This window comes from Triticum dicoccoides, chromosome 7A, assembly GCF_002162155.2.
Source record: "Triticum dicoccoides isolate Atlit2015 ecotype Zavitan chromosome 7A, WEW_v2.0, whole genome shotgun sequence".
Taxonomy (NCBI): Eukaryota; Viridiplantae; Streptophyta; class Magnoliopsida; order Poales; family Poaceae; genus Triticum; species Triticum dicoccoides.
This window is the reverse complement of record NC_041392.1, coordinates 741586375-741604038: the sequence shown is the minus strand read 5'-3', so window position 1 is coordinate 741604038 and position 17664 is coordinate 741586375. Positions and strand designations below refer to the sequence as shown.

The 17664-nt window shown below is 44.9% G+C and overlaps 2 protein-coding genes across 2 annotated transcripts; both read right to left on the bottom strand.

The window, feature by feature from the left end:
* Positions 1-8374: 8374 nt before the first annotated feature.
* On the bottom strand, positions 8375-11176 carry LOC119330316. The gene is made up of 3 exons (XM_037603419.1): positions 10659-11176; positions 9709-9845; positions 8375-9314 (listed from the first exon to the last, which is right to left on the bottom strand). Exons 1-3 carry the CDS (start codon positions 10863-10865, stop codon positions 8675-8677), a joined length of 984 nt encoding a protein of 327 aa, XP_037459316.1. The 5' UTR covers positions 10866-11176; the 3' UTR covers positions 8375-8674.
* Positions 11177-15425: 4249 nt separating this feature from the next.
* LOC119334119 (tRNA dimethylallyltransferase 9-like) lies at positions 15426-17424 on the bottom strand. The gene is made up of 2 exons (XM_037606765.1): positions 17182-17424; positions 15426-16992 (listed from the first exon to the last, which is right to left on the bottom strand). Exon 2 carries the CDS (start codon positions 16976-16978, stop codon positions 15617-15619), a length of 1362 nt encoding a protein of 453 aa, XP_037462662.1. The 5' UTR covers positions 16979-16992; positions 17182-17424; the 3' UTR covers positions 15426-15616.
* Between the last annotated feature and the right edge of the window lie 240 nt (positions 17425-17664).

The window sequence follows — 17664 nt, the reverse complement described above, 5'->3', positions numbered from 1 at the left end:
TATTTCTTCAACTCTTCCCCTCTAAAACCAGTTGTTTGAAAGTTCTGATAAATATGTCTAAGGCAGAATCTTTGTTTGCAATTGGGGAATAGATTGTTTATGGCTGTAAGAAGGCCCTGTTTGAATGAACTACAGTTTGAGAATACTACAACAATGCCATGTATGAAATTAATAAACAAAGACAATTAATAAGCAATGCAAGCAATGATTGGAGTAGAGATAGTAGTACCTTTTGCCTGTCAGATATAATAGTGTAGTAGCCAAACTTGCCTGACTCACCACCAATGGCATATTTTAATTGAGTAAGAAACCAAGACCAGCTTGCTGTGTTTTCCTTGTCCACTATTGCAAAAGCAATGGGAAATATGTTATTGTTTCCATCTCTTCCAGTGGCAGCCAAGATTTGCTGCCCTGTGGTCAACTTTATGAAGCAACCATCCACACCTATCATACAAGATCACAAGTAGATTACCAACAAATTATTGGGTGTGCACATATAAATGTAGATTCACTAGTTAATTAGTAGGTGTGCACATACCTATGAATGGTCTGCAACCATTAAGGAAACCCTCTTTGCAAGCATTGAGGCAGATGAACAAGCCATGGAATCTTGGGTTTTTGCTTGGATGTAGTTTCAGATGCTTTGTTGTGACAATGCATCTACTTCCTGGATTGGTTTCTAGCACAGCTTCTAGGTAATCCCTTATCCTATGATATTGTGCCTTCTGATCTCCTAGGACTACATTTTTGGCTAGCTTTCTTGCCCTCTAGGCCATATGTATAGATACCTCCATTCCATGATTTTGCTTCAAGTTTGAAATTATAGTCTGGACAGGTGTGTTGGGGTCTTTCCTCAACTGTTGCTCACATTCATGTGCCAACCACTTAGCAGTAACTTTTGTGCTCTCTCCTACTACTGGGCAGCTGTGGTGCAAGTTCAATTTCTTTATACATAATGTCTTCTCATGTGCTATCTGAGAAGCTGCAATGAAAAATGGACAATTCTCAAATTTGCAGACAGCTATAATCCTATCTGGACAGTTCCTGTGGAAGGCATGGTTCCTATTTTGTGAGATGTAAAAATTAAGAAGTGCCCTCCTGAACTGGGTCACATCTAGGGAACAAAGCTTCTTCATAAATTGCTCTTCTGGGTTCTCCCTTTGCTCATCATACCAAACTCTGGGCTTCTTCTTTTTAGCCCTGCTCTTTCTATCAGCTGGAAGCTTCACACATGGTATTTGAGCCCCATCATTATCCTCCTGACCTAGGTCACCAGGGTTGCTCTCCTCATCAGATGAAGGAAACCAATCTTCCTCAATAATCTCATCCAAACTAGCATGAGATCTTGTAGTTGGCCCCTTTCTTTTACTTCCTCTGCTACTTCCTCCTATGCTGCTCCCTTCCTCCTCCTCCTCCTCCTCCTCCTCCTCCTCCTCCTCTTCCTCTGGTGCCTTCTCCTCCTCCTCCTCCTCCTCATCTGCTTCATATGGCTCATCCACATCAGTGTCCCCTTCAATATGATGAAGTGGATCATCTCTATGCTTCTTCATTGCCTCAAGCCTAGCAATTATATCCTCATCTGCTAGTAAATATGTGTCACTGTCACTATCAGTGAAATCTTTAGCCATTAGCTCTGGAAGTTTTCTTTTAGCTACCTTGTATTTCTCTTTTTCTTTCCCCTTTTTCCTGAACTTCTCAATCTCTTCATTCCTCTTCTGCTCCATCAGTTGCTCAATTTGCTCTTGATCTTGGTCTTGCTCCATGAAATACTCATGCCTCTCTTCACCAATCTCCATTGCAAATTCTGGTACCGGTGCACACTTCTGCTTCAAAAATGAACTCTCCTATGTGTTAATGACCTGCACTGGCACTGGTTGTGGCTTTGTTGGGCTAGGAAACAGTACTCCTGCTGTATCTATCTCATACACCACTGGCACACCTATTTCAGATAATGGAACCTTCTCCTCACAAACTGGTCCAATATTCAAATCACTAGGTCTTGGAGCAGCACTTCTGATGACTGTTATGTTCACCACCTTCTGGCCTTTGATAACTAGGTCATCCAACATTTCCTCCACATTATCATCATCTGTCAGTTCTTCCATACCATAAACCCCAACACCTGGATCTCTGACATAATACATAAAGTCTGTCATCCCATAACCTTCAAGCTCTATTAGTGCAATCAGATTGTAAAATGTGATATCATCCACATTTAGGCTTCTTTCAAGATTATCTTTGTCATGGAAATGAAATCTGACTTCCCACACTTCATCATTCAATCTACAGTTCAAGTAAAGCAATTCAGTTCAAGTAAGCAATTCAGTTAAAAATATAGTTTCAGTTAAAAATTCAGTTAAAAGTTAAAGATTCAGTTAGTAGAAACAATTCAGTTAATGTTTCACTTAAAGATTTAACTAAAGTTTCAGTTAAAATACAGTTTAAGTTAAAATTATAGTTTCAGTTAAAAATTCAGTTAAAAGTTAAAGATTCAGTTATATATTCAGTTAGTACAAACAATTCGGTTAATATTTCACTTAAAGATTTAACTAAAGTTTCAGTTAAAAATACAGTTTAAGTTAAAATTACAGTTTCAGTTAAAAATTCAGTTAAATTTTCAGTCCAAAATACAGTTAAAGTAATTTGTTCACTTAACAATTCAGTACAGGATTCGGTTATAAATTCAGTAACATTTTCATTTAAATATTCAGTTGTAAATTCAGTAATTGAGTAGGTTGAAATTGAGTTTAACATTCAGTAATTTCATGTAATTGAGTAGGTTCAAATTGAGTTTAACATTCAGTAATTTCAGTTAATGTTTAGGTGCTTACTACATACACTTAGAACCCTATAACTACATAAACACTTCACTTACATGTCTGACCACATAAACAACCTACAACAATAATCCTATAACACTAGAATCACAAACACTTAGAGCCCTAACCCTAGAAACCAAATCCGGGTACGGAAAGAGAAAACTTATGAGACACCGCCGAAGGAGGATGCGTAGTGATGGCTCCCCTCTGGATCTTCCTTCACGGCCTTGGCGAACGCCCTCGCCGCCGCGTACTCAACATAGTAAGACGGCGATGGCGGCTGTGGAAGAGGCGGAGCCTGAGATGGGTTTGAACTGTCTGTTGGATCTGCAGGAGCACCACTGCCACCAGATGCATCGCCAGCACCACCGCCACCGCCATCATCACCGCCACACGAGGTGGCCATCACCGGCGGCGAGCAAGGGCGAGAGAGGAGAGGGGAGCGGGGCGAGAGAGGAGAGGGGAGCGTGGCGAGAGAGAGGATAGGGGCGCGGGGGGACTGTCTGACAAGGACCGACCGGCGCGGCGTCTTGAGCGTTTTGTTCCTAACGGCGCCGTTTGCCTGTCCGTCATGCCACATCAGCGTTTTCGGGGCCCACCTGTCGGAAAAGAGATCAAACGAGGCTAAACGGCTGTTCAGTGCTTTTTGCAATGGGTTAAGAGATTTTACGGTGTTTTTTGCAATAGATTAACGACTTGGTAGTTTCCTGCAAACCTAGCCACAAATGTGGTGGTTTCTTGCAATTGACTCGATAGAACCTGCTGGTCTTTGGCGATCCAGGGTCCGTATAAGGGGTTCGGCTCTAGGGCCGTGGTCTTGTCTGCCTTCGTGATCTCCACCATCCTGGGTGAAGCGGCGTCGGTGTTGTCCAGGAGCCCCGTCACCTGCGCGCCTCGCAGGGCTGGGAGGACCTGCGTCTTCCAGAGGGTAAAATTACCTCTTGCGAGCTTTTCAGACGGCGACGATCCGAGGTTGAGGGAGACGCCAGCGGAGGAAGCCATGGAGACGATGATATGTGGTTTCTAGGGTTTTGGTTTGTGGCTAGATGCATGAGAAGAGGTGGCTCTGATTACCATGAAAGATATCAAGCGTTCCAACTCCATTGAGGGAGCCGCGTGGTGTTTATATTGATATGTGGCCGCAGCCCTTGGCTTGGCGTACATGGTTATACAAGAGGAGTTTGAGTAGAATACAAGAGAAGGAAGGAGGTTAAGATTACAACATGTATATTCTAACACGCATATATTGTGATATACAATTGGGTGTGTCTAGGGCACGTCTAGATGTGCTCTAGTTATTGCACATCTAAGTGAGTGAATCAAGTATAAAGAGGAAAAGAAAAAAGAAAAAGAAAAATACCACACGAATCTCAACGCAAGATCAATGACATAGGACTTAGATGTGCAATACTTATGGCACATCTAGATGTGCTTTAGCAAAACTGTATACAATTATACATGATGAATGGTGAATTAGCAGCAGATGCCACATCAGAAAAAACAGAAGGGGGGCGGGGGGGGGGTGCAACTGCAATGTCGTCTGACGACTCCGTGATCCCGTCATGTGACCGTCACTATGAGGAACAAGGATTGAGGTGGCAGAAGATCATGTCCAACCAAGCCTCCTCTCTCATTTCCCTCAACTCAGCTCACATGAATGGCACGACAGATGGAGCTTGCAGCAGCAGAGCGGTCCTATTGGCCGGTACATAGGCTCAATCGAGAGCAGCTTTCATCCTGCGAGCAATGGACGGGTGAAGGACTCGTGGTTGAAGGTCCATTTGGAGCTCGACCACATGGAGACCCCGCCATTCTCTGCATCGGCAAAGCTCGGCGGCCTTGGCGATTTCGGCACTACGGATTTCAACCCGTTCAGAAACGAGCCAGTGTTCTTCGCGCTGGCATCCAGGCTGCTCGTGTCCATATTCAAACGCATACTGGAAATAGGCCTCGGCAAAAAACTTTGGGAGAAGAAGAAACTGGGAGCATTTCGCTGCCAATACCTTGGGAGCTTCCCTTGCTGTACAAGGACATCTCAGTACTGCAATCCATGTCGTCTCCTCTTTGAGAACTCAGGCCGTAGTAGCTCTGCAAGCTGCTCATTGCAAGCGACGACTGCTGCTGTCTAGACTTGTCAGAATCTAATGAATTCACAATGTCTACACGTCGTTTGCACTTTACAAAATTCATGGTATATCAGCATCAGATACATGCATAAATGTATGTGATCATGTATTAGTGTCTTTGAATGTTGGAAACAATCATCAGTCAAGCCACCGGCAGAGAAGATGTACACTCTTTTGCAGAAGAAAGATTGTCAGGGACAGATACCCAGCCGCCTTTCAAACATATCGTGTATTTATGGATCATTACGTACAAAAAGGGTTTAGATTTCCGCGGCAATTCCGGCCACTTCAGCCTACGTATCGGAGCAAGACGCCGTCGTTCTTACTTTACAGAGTAGAGGTTCCCGGGGATGTTATCAGCGGCCCCTCAATTGAGCGTTCCTCCGCCGTCAAGGATGGAGAGGGAGGCGAAGCCCTGATGGTAGCAATACAGCGCTCCAAGCGCCCAATCCGCTTCCGAATACAGCCCAAGGCCTCCTTGCTCCAGGATCGCAAAGAGCCATCAACATGCTTCAGGTCAGACCACGTTGACTGAAGTGAAGGACAGCCATCCCTCCCCTCAAGTCCTCAACCCACACCCGCTCAAGAGTTTCTCTGTAATCATCAGCCCGTAGCCACATCTCCTCATAACGGAACCCTTGCTGGACCGGAGATCGTCGTGCCTGTTGGGTCCTGCCTCCCAACAGAACCAGCATGGGGTAGTGATCCGAAGATCGAACAAACCAGTAAAAGCTCCATTGGCCGCAGCCCTATGCAAGCGACATTTAACATGACAATCCGGGTCTTGTTTGTTGCACCGCGTAAACTTCGGACCGGAGTAGCCCAAATCAGTCAAGCTTCCCTAAAAGCAGTTATCTGAGCCTCTGACCGGTCTTGAGGACCACAATGTTCATCCTGAGCCAAGACCTCATTGAAGTCCCCACAACATAACCACGGTCCATCCCACATTGGTTGAAGACGTCTGAGAAGCTCCCAAAACTGAGGTCTATCTTCTCTCCTGGGCTCCCCATAAACAAAGGAGGCACGCCGGACCACCCCCTCGTTGATCTTCACATGAGTATCAATACGTGTTCAACTTGAGCATGAGTTTCCTACCTAGCTTCAAGTTGAGCATGCAGTGGATGCAGCAGGAAATTAGATGCAGATTAATTGCATAGTACAAGAAACCACAAGGTGTGCCTCTGTTTTGGTTGATCTGTAACTCTGTTTGATTAGAACATGTACTAATTAATATGCTGGTTCTAGATTTAAATTAGCAAGATTAGTTGCAAGCCCGAGGTCGAAGCAGAGAGGTCCACGTGCATGCCCTCCTAGTCAACCGCCCCGCCGCCGAACTTGTCAGAGTTCTCTGCAATTTTCTCCAATCACTGAACTTGTGAAGATTTGTGATGTGCCAAAGTAATAGCAAACATGTTGGTCCCATGCTTAATGCGTGAAAAAACATTTGTAGGTGCAATTAAGATGAAAGGACGGAAGGAGTATTTAAAAATCTCCCTTTTTCCTCTCGTGGTCTTTCATCTCAAGGAAAGAGACTTGTGCGAACGAGTCGTTCCTCAAGATGGGTCAACAGAGCGAATGAATTAATTTCCCTCAGATATTCGCTACGCGCGGATTCTATACAGTAAGGAAAAATCATGACAAGTTGTTGCAAACTTGTTGGGGACAAAAGCTAAACTTATCGTGTGACAAATTAGAGAAAGAAAACAGAATTCACTAAAAATTATACACAACCATGACAAATTGTGAGCATGTATCTTTTGTTCACTTTTTTTTTGTTTCGTTAGTTTTATATAGATGGCAGGGCAGAGTACGTGGAGGTGGAGGCCTTCGCCAGCTCCAACTTGTGAGTTTTGATGTTCATGGCTCCGGAGATCGAAGATTTGGGCCGAAGTTTTTTTTTTTGATGTTCATGGCTCCGGAGATCGAAGATTTGGGCCGAAGGTTTTAATGTTCACACCAAAAGGAAAAAAGAAAGGATTTGGGGAGGGGTGGTCTCTCTCTCTCTCTCTCTCTCTGATCCGGCAACGGATAGCAAAAAGGTTCCCACCCTTCTGAACTATTATGCTAACAGGAATAACAAGGTTCCTTTTTGCCTTTTTTGGAATTACATGAACCCAGATGCTAATAGATTATGTATTTTGCTGTATATGCTTCAGAATGGAGTGCCTTACGTAGCAATATATATCTTGGGTTTTCTGTTAAACTATCTATCAGGATTCAGGACGAAGACAATTTTTCCCATTGTCTTATAGGTCCTCTGCACAACAAATTCACTCATACGAGTATATTTTCTTGCTGCGCCATGTCTGTTGTATTTTCATACTTCCACTGTGTTTGTGTGAGAACGGTAGATAGTTCAATATGTTTGTTTTTTCTCTCTTGCAGATTTTCCCATTATGATATAGGTCCTCTGCTCAAGAAATCCACTCCTATGAGTTTGTAGCACTGCATATTTTCCCCTTGTGAATTTGATATATCCATTTCCTGATGTATTTGTGCTGATTTACATTTCTCAGAAAATTCTGTGGCTCTTCATGCGGGTCATGATTATGTTGAGCAAATAGGCAATTTTTTGATTAAATTAATCCAGGAACCTGATTGGTGCTCGGGTTTTGATGTGTGAACATGTGTATAAGTAAGTATATGCAATATATCACATATGACGCCTGGTTGTATACTTATTTTTTGAACATCTCATGATTTAAGGAAAACGCTAAATGGTGCTTAGCTTCGCTATAGCTTTTCATAGCTTCTAGCCGAGCCGCCGCTAAATGTCATAGCCCCATAGTTTTAAATAGCGCGCTAATCCTCTTAGCGGTTGACCTCTTCTAAATGCTATAGCGGAGCTATAGCGCGCTATTTAAAATGTTTAAATATTTGTTTGGACCAAAGTCTCTTAGCGCTAGACCTTCTGTAAACGCTATAGCGTGCTATAGCGGACTATTTAAAATCATGCATAGCCCGCTATTTAAAACATTGAAAAAACATCAACAAATCTTGTGCTGCCTCGGTACCGACTACTGGATATATTGATGGTTTATTTCGATATAACAATATGAGTTCACCAGATGGACCTGTGCATCTGCAGAGCAGAGTTTTCAACCTGCAAACACAAGGCGTTTTGCTTCTACTGTCTGCAAAAGCCCTTTTGCCATCTTCTCCATGGATAGTTGCAACCATGATGATTCTTCAAAGCTTTCTTCTTCAGCATCAGGCATAATAGAGGCAATGAACAAGTCTCGGAAAGAGCAAATGAATAACGGCCACGATGAAGAAGGACGATGGTTTCAATGGCTCGCTGACAGGTGGGGCCTTGCAGCCGTGCTGAGCCAGTACAGGCACCATATTCACGGGAAAATCAACTAGTGCCTGTATTTTTACACTTCCCTGAATACAACGACCAAACCCAATAAACAAAGCAGACAAGCGTGGTAACAAAGTTAAACATGCATTTTACTCCGTATATAATGTGATATACAATTATACAGGACGAATGATGAATTAGCAGCAGAAGCCACATGAGAAAAGGCAGATGGGCGGAGTGTGGAGCTGCAAGTCAATGTGATCGTCATCAGTATGAGGAACAAGGATTGAGGTGGCTGAAGATCATGGCAAACCAAGTCACCTCTTCCATTTCCCTCTCAACTCAGATCACATGCGTGGATGACATGACTACAAATGGAGTTTGCAGCAGTAGAACTACTGTTGCGCCGGCATGGAGACTAAAACTCAGTCTAGGGCAGCTTTCATCCTGCGACCCGTCGCGGGTTTCGGGAGGCCGTCAAGCAACGGCCGGGTGAAGGACTCGTGGTTGAATGTCCACTTGGAGCTCGACCACATGGAGACCCCATTGTTCTCCGAGTCCGCAAAGCTCGGGGCGCTCGGCGACCTCCGCACCACGGACTTGAACCCGTCGAGGAATGAGCCGCCACTGCTCCTCGCGGCGGGATCCGGGCTGCCCGCGTCCGTATTCAGACGCATGCTGGAGACCGGCCTCGGCAGGAAGCTCTTGATCATCTTGATCGAGTCCGACAGAAGGTCGTCCTGGGTATCCGCCTCCACTTTCTGCCGCCGGCGTATGGAACCATCTTGCTTCTCTTTGGTAGCCCCGTTGCCTCTGCCAGTGCTTTGTGTACTGTCAGGCGGAGAAGAAGAAATTGGGAGTATTTCACTTCCAATACCTTGGGAGCTTCCCTTGCTGTACAAGGACATTTCTGTACTCAGATCCATGTCATCTCCTCCTTGAGAACTCAGGCCATAGTAGCTCTGCAAGCTGCTCATTGCAAGTGACGACTGCTGTTGCCTAGACTTATCAGAATCTAGTGAATTCACAATGTCCCCGTTTTGCTGATTGTTCGGAGCCCACGCTCTGAAAAAAAGAGAGCAGAGAATAGCTTAGAGAGTGTTCTTAAGTTCAATGCAGTATTAAAAATGTCCTGTATGAAAGAACAAAGACTATTGTATTTACAAACCATGTACACCAAGTTAAATAGTCAAAACATGGGTGAAATGTCATGATGCAACAGCAAGTAAGAAACACTAGACGACAGACAGCGCCAATATTATGAACTGCTAAAATGAGTTCTCTTTATCTGCCAGTAGTTTGATCTTAGAAAATCAGCGTCGATAAGAAAACAGGTTGCAGTGTACTATATGTAACTGACCAAAAACCAATAAGAATAAAACTTATGGACTGTGTGCTACAGCATGGAAGAAAAATAACCAAAAACACATGGAAAAAATTAACATGAGGAGATGTTTACCTCTTCGATCGTAGGCTGGAGCCGTTCAGCTTCACAGAGGATGGCATGGGCCTTCCTGGCAGAGGTATGAGCAATGCCTTGTGTGCATACATCTGGCTGTCAGTCACAAGACTATTTGCCCTCTTAATGTCCGAGATCTGCACGCAAAAGAAGTAATCTTAACATGGTAACCAAACTCGGTACATTTGTACTTTGGGAGATAGCCTTAATTACAACTCCAACCAAATAAACTACTGGGACCAATAGGAGGTCCAAATCGATCTGCAATGCAAATGCATAACAGCCTTTCATTGTGTCACTCCTCCCATGAACTCCCCGCGAAAACACGGCGCGTGTGATGTCGAAACTCACTGTTTTGCTTGCATCATGCTCATAACATGATTACAACGCCAGTGACTACAAAGTGCATAGCCCACGGGAGTATTTTTGAAGCGGTGAAAGATTAAAGGCCGCACAAGCACCAGTGCACTATGACAGCCACATACCAGAGAAAACATGGGTAAGATTTGGATATTGTCACAGATCAACGCAATGCAAATACAGAAATGTTTCGGCCCGACGCCCTAAACTCATCAGAGTTTTGCATGACATTGCAGGATTTCATCACCCGTAGCCATGAACGACGTGGCTCACATGGTGTCTTCAAGTGGAGCAAGACGAAGGACATACCAGCACTAGGCAGCCGCAAACTATGGAAAACATATGTAAATGTTTGGATCTTTGTCAGAGACAAGTCCTCTCCTGTCTTTGAAGTGCAGCAAACTTGCCACAAGACACAAACTCCATGGCATATTTTCTACCAAAATTCCTTGATAATAGTGTTGTTCCTTCCATTCAGCAAGAATATGGCACACATAGATCACCACCGCTTTCTAGGTGCAGCTCCGCACCAATCAGCAGCCACACCGAATCAAACTATCAGGGATGGGAGACAGAGAGTGTGAGATTACCTCGACGCCGTACTTGATGGCGATGCCGGCGAGCGTGTCCATCCGGGACACCTGGTGCTGGAGGAAGTCCTCCTGGCCGTCGTCCACGGGCGAGCAGCAGGAGGCGGGCGGCGGCGTCCGCTCCGGCGACAGCAGCAGCGCGCTGCCCAGACCTCCTCCGCGGGGCCCTCCGTAGAACTCGTCGGACAGCGGGTGCGAGATCCCCATGCCAACCGGCCGCCCGCCCAACCAACCAGCCAGGAAAAGAAACCCCCTCCTCGCCGGCGGCCCCAAATCAAATCGCGCAGGGGAGGCAGATCCCTCCCGTCCCGGCGGCCGGGAGGTGCTCGGGCCTTGGGAGGGGAATGCGGAGGAGGGGGGGGAGGAGGTTGCGCGGGCGGCGTCGGGTGGGTAGCTGGGGTTGGAGGGTGGGTGGCCTTTGCTTGTCGACGGGGGAGGAGGAAGAGGAACCAAGCAAAAGCAAAGCCTCCTCTCCCCTGCCCCTTAATCAACCGACGGCCGCTTTCTTTCTCCGTGCAAAGATTTGATTTTTATTCAACTCCGGCTGGTTCCTTTGCCGTTACGCGGTTCGCGGAGGGAGCTGGGGGTGCACGTGGCCGGCGTGTTCCACGGTCCACTTCTCCCCTCGCCGACTGCCGCTTCCTCTTCACACGCTCCGGCATAAATAAATAAATAAATAAATAATTTTTTATATGTCATGCCAAGAAAGAAGGAAAAATCATTTTATTTTTGGGTTGAAGAAATAAATAGAAGAAGAAGAGAGAAAAAGAATGGGTGGGTCAACGAGGGGGAGCACCGACTGGCGGCTGCTTAAACTATTGCACAGTTAATTAATTTAGTGTACGTGTTTTCTGGCACTGCTTATTAAGAAGAAGAAGAAGAAGAAGAAGAAGAAGAAGAAGACACCCGCAAAGACAAAGGCAACACATATCTGACCAAGTGCATCCCACTCTACTAAACTAGTACAAAGGCAGCAGCACCGCACAGGAGAACTAGTTGCATTGACCAAGTAGAGTTATTTCATGAGTGCTTGCCTTCCCTGGTCAAACCTGGCTTACCTACCAGCCAGCCAGTTGTTGCACACATGGGCACCCATCTCACTGGCATCACACCTAAGTAGTAGTTAACACAACAACAACAGGAGACAACACCAAAAAGAAACAAACATATAGTGCTGGTACTAGTGCATCCTTCCTTTCTGGCTTACTTCATAGCAAACAAATTATGGTGCTTACACAACATTCAAATGTTTACTTATGGTCTCACTTGGGAGAACCTAAACAGTTCAGGGGAATTCAGATAAAGTCACCATGCAGTTTTAACCCAAAATACCTACCTCCAGTTCACAAGATTTGTGTTATTTTACGCTTGGGTACCACTCAACTTTATGATTGCTCATGTGCACAACTGACAGTGATGTGCTTTTTTCCCAGTTAGGTGCGAGTGCAGTCAGAGATACACCATTGTCAAACTTACACTAGTAACAGATCCACCCATCTGTACTAGATTCTTGCCCAGTTAACTGGTTACGTATATATAGTTTGGACTATGAAAAAGATCCAATCAAAGAGGTCAACAGCATGACTCTTTTGACTTTTTTTGTCAGTTATTTATGTTTGAATTCAGAGTTCTGACTTGGCATCATGCAGTCTGCCACACAGAAAAGCACCACTGGATTATTAATTTATCCCTCAATTCCAAACACTCTATATTCAAAATAGAAAAAGAGAACTGAAAAAAAATGCAGTGCTTTAGAATAAGATGCTTAAGGTGAAGATGTCAAACCAGCAAGAATCTACTCTACGACTCCAATACTTTTCAAACATTAAGCATAAAGAGTTGTGTACAGGCAGTAATCAGTTGGGTAAAATAAAAACCAAAACAATTTGTCACTATTTTAAGTTAGTGCAAACTGTAGCCAAAGCCAAAGCTGTTTAGATCCTGAAATACCGGAAATTATTAAAAAAAACATGTAATTTCTTCAAAACAAAAATAAAAAAGCATATACCATATGCCCCATGCATATTTCTTTCAATTTCTGAATAATCAAAATTAGAATACACCATCTGAAGACATCTGCCCACCTTTTGTTTTGGTTAGATGGTTTGCGCCAGATTGTGCCCAACTACAAAGACAAAGGTATCGATCGCATCTTTGACACAGTGCATCTTACGCTGCAAATTGCGCTGCTACTTCTATATAGATGAATTAGTTGCATTGACCACAGAGATAGAGATGCTTTTCCTGGACTGGCCAGTCAAACCTGGCTTACTTGTCGGTCCGCCAGTTCATGCATGCATGGGCATCTAACTCACTGGTATCAGATCTGGTTATTAACAGAACAGCAGGAGAGAAAAGCAAAAAAAAAAAAAATCATATAGAAGCATATATGAGAAGATTCATCAAATCTTCGTGACTTAACAGAAAAGCTACCTTTACCTGGCACCATCATGTTTGTTGGACAGAAGGAAGAAAATCAACCTGTTGTTAATGTTTAATTATCGTGCAGCTCTATTAGGCATGCAGTGCTGCTGTACAACTTAGGTACACAGACAGTCTGATTCTTCTTAAAATGCACCTCTTTTTTTCCTTACAAAAGTAAGTAAAACATTTATGTCAAGAAAAAAGTATGCGAAACAGCAGTACTTCGCTCGCTGTTTCCCCAATAATTTGCATCGTTTTCAGAGGCAGAGAAGCTGGTGCTTTCCATCAAAGGTGGGCTCAACATAGAATAGCACAATGCTTTGAGGTGCTTAGGTTAAGATTAGCAGCATGATCCCATTATTCCCCTTCCTTTCTGGCTACTTCATGGCAAACAAATTATTATTCATTTACATTTTGATTCTACTTATGTTCTCACTTTAGGGAGCCTAAGCAGTTTCAGGGGAGTTCAGATAAATTACCATGCAATTTCAGATAAATCACCATGCAATTACTAGTTAAGATGATTAGTGATGGTTTAAAGTTTGGTACACGTCCACTTCTATATTTACTTATGTGCAGAACTGACAGTGATGTGGGTTTCTCTCAGTTAGGTGCCAATGCAGATTATGCAGTCAGAGATACACCATTGCCAAACTTATGCTGTACTAACAGATCTACCAAACCACTGCTCCATTAGATTCTTGCCCAGTCAGCTAGTTATATATATATAGTTTGCGACTATGAAAAGATCCAATCAACGAGGTCGAGAGCATGCGCCATCATTAAACCTCATCACTATTTGACTTTTTTTTGTGAGTTATATACTTTTCAATTCAGAGTTCTGACTTGGCATCATGCAGTCTGCCACACAGAAGCACCACTGATTATAAATCTATCCCTCAATTCCAGAAACTTAAAAAAAACTTCATTGTTATGAATCTATGATGAAAACAGAGAAAGAAAACTGAAAACTCCTGTGGTAATAATTATCTCCTATGGACAGACAGTTTTGCTGGTGGAAACAAAACAAAGTATGAGAAGAGAGTAGAGCTAGACCTCGCTTGCTGTTTTCCAAAGAATCTGCATCATTTTCAAAGGCAGAGGTTAGTGCTTTCCATCAAGGTGGGCACACCACAGACCAGCACACTGCTTTTGGGTTGCTTAAGTTAAGATTAGAGGCATCTTTCCATTATTCTCCTTCCTTTCTGGCTTACATCACAGAAACAAAGTATGGATGCTTACATTACATTTTTCAATGATGCTTATGTTCTCATTTGGGGGAACCTGAACACAATTTCAGGGGAATTCAGATAAGTCACCATGCAGTTTTAGCCCAAAATAGACACCCACATTCAACATGATTTGTGTTGGTTTACACTTTAACTTTAGTGCCCAACCACTTTTATCTTTACTTCTGCACATAACTAAAAGAGGGAGAGCACATGCCATCCTTAAACGATGTGTCTCTTTGACTTGTTTTGCTGACTTATATTTTTCGGGATTCAGAGTTCTGACTTGACATCATGCAGTCTGCCACAGAGAACGGCTTCCAAGTTGCATCTAGACGACAAACAGAAAGACTCTAAAGAAGCACCCCTGGATTATCAATTTATCATTCCATTCCAAACAAAGATCGGGCCAATCAAAGAGATCAAGAGCATGCGCCATCATTAAACCTTATGTCTCTTTGACTTGTTTTTCTGTCATATATTATTAAGAATTCAGAGTTCTGACCCTAGACATCATGCAGGTCCACAGAGAAGACTTCCAAGTTCCCAAGGAACCATGACTGGATTATCAATTTATCACTTCATTCCAAACACTCCAAAAAAACCCTCTTTTTTATGAATCTATGATGAAAAATAAAATAAACTGGAATTCCTGTGGTATCTCTCAGAAAATCAAAATCCTATGGTCGGACAAATTGCTGGTGGGAACAAAACAAAGTATGAGAAGAGAGTACAACTACACCTCACTTCCCAATGTCAAACTTATGCTGTACAGTTTTTGTCCAGTTAGGTGCAAATGAAGTCACAGATACACTATGTCAAACTTATGCTGAACTAACTGATCTACCACACCACTGCATCGTTGCATTCTTCGACTATTCATCGCTCAGCAAGAGCCGGTAATGTATATAGTTTCTGACTATGAAAGGATCTAATCAAAGAGGGAGAGAACATGTCATCCTTAAACCTTATGTGCCTTTGACTTGTTTTTCTGCCTTATATTATTCGGGATTCAGGGTTCTGATTTCGCATTATGCAGTCTGCTGACGAGAACGATTTCCAAGTTTTATCTAAACAACAAATAGAAAGACTCCAAAGAAGCACCACTGGATCATCAATTTAATCACTCCATTCCAAACACTCTGAAGAAGACATCTTTTTTTATATGATGAATCTATGATGAAAACAGAAAAAAAAAAAGAACTGAAGACTCCTGTGGTAATCTCTCAAAAGACAAAATCCTATAGCCGGATAATTTCTCTGGTGGAAACAAAACAAAGTATGAGAAGAGACAAGAACTAAACCTCACTTCCCCTGCGTCCTCCTAATCCAATCCAAAATGTGGCAACACTCTTCGTGCCCAAGGAACACCCTGTTCTCTGGACGATAGGTTTTGAGATCCTTGCTTGTGTGCACGCAACTTTCCCTTTTCATTTCAAGTGATTCAGGCAGCACCATTGCATCAGAGCCATTGTAAGCGTCACAGATAAACTGAACAATCTCTTCAAAAGGCTGCGATGCGTCAACCCACTGGTAAATCTTCTCGTTGCGGAACCAGGTCATTTGCCTCCTTGAGAAGTTCCTAGACGTCTGCTGAAACTTGGTCAGGAACTCCAAGAACTCCTCTGGGGAGCTACTGCCTCCATTCTGTCTGCAATGCACCAGGTACTCCATGGTTTGCCTGTAACCAATGGCACGGGTTGCAGAGTTCATATTTGGCTGCAACCCAACATCAAGAAGCCATGAGGCTTCTGAAAGAAGGCCTCCTGTGTCAGCCAGCATTTCCTCACACCTCAAATCAATTGATCTGTAGAGTTCAACCCGTGGGCATGCTAGGAAAAAACACAGGAAATCATACTCCAGTTCCTTCGCCTCGCAGGTTGCATCATCGCTTGGGGAATCAGTTAGCTTGGTGTCTTGCTGCTTCTGAAACGAGCTGTATGGTAGGGTGAAGGAAGATGCAGGGGAACCAGATGACCTGATGATCTCGAGCCTTCTGCTTAACCTGGCCCAGTTATTTGTATCCAAGTCCCGAGCTTCGGGGTCCCCGGCCTTGAGCAGGAGCTCCACCGCTTCTTCCCACCGGCCGCTCTCACGAAATCCAGCGAGCTCAGACCACACACTTGATATGATGTCTGTGGATGACTGTGGAACATTTGGCTTGCCGTAGATAAACCACCTTAAGTACAGCCCGGTCCCTCCTGCAACGACAGGCACAGAGCCCCTGCCAAGAACATCTTGCGTCGCTGCTCGCGCGTCGTGGAAGAACATCCCAGCGGAGTAATCGTCACACGCGTGCATGATGTCGATCAGGTGATGCGGCACCATGCTCATCTCGGAGGCGGACGGCTTGGCGGAGCCGACGTCGAGGCTGCGGTACACCTGCACCGAGTCGGCGCTGATGATCTCTCCCCCTAGCCTCCTGGCCACCTCCAGCGCGAGCCTGCTCTTGCCAGCGCCGGTGGGGCCTGATATCACAATGACCTTGCTCTTCTTCCTCGCGTCAGGCAGTGGGAGAGTGGTGGCTGTGACGTGCAGCTTCTTTGCGGAGCGGAGAGACGGGGAGAAGCACTGCTGCAGCTGCCGTGAGCACAGGGCGGGCCAGCTCCTCCAGACGCCGCGCCGCGCAGACCCGAACCCGAACCCCGGCCTCATTTCACAGCACATGATAGAGCGAGCACCTGCACCAGTAGATTCAGATTGAGATTAGCTGCCTGAAAAAACGAGTATCCTTTCTCAGCTTCTCCGCGGCATTATGACGAGCACCTCGCGTGCAAAAGAAAACCAGCCCACATCCAATTCAACCATAATTGTTCACTGCTACCGAGAAAACAGTAATCTCAATCGAGACGGAGGAAGGGGCTGCTTACCGAGAAGAGAGGAGGCGACGAATCCAGCAGAACAGCAGCAGACCTGCGCGGAGGGAACCAATGCGCGAGCTTTGGTGGGAGATCAGTGAAGAGCAGAGGGCGACGGGAGGGCGGACGCCGTTGGACTGGGGAGCTCGAGGGGCGAGGACCGGCCTCGCCGGCGTGCAACGGCGGTTAAGACGATGACGGCGACGGCGACGGCGACAGCCATGGCCAGGAGACGACGGCTCTGAGAGAGAGATTGAGGGGCCGAAGTGGATATGGCAGCCGGTGGGGTTTCTTCTGGGCCTAAATAGATGGGCCGCGGTGGGAGGATGGGGTTTGGAATTTTGATGGGCCAACCAGGTGTTTTGTTATTGGGCTCGCTGAGTGTGGCGAATGGGCTCAGACCAGATAGAGACATTCATCATCGTCATGGTCAATTCATACGCCGCCAGCAGGCCGGCGATGCCGCGGATCTCCGGCGTCTTCATCCCCTCCATC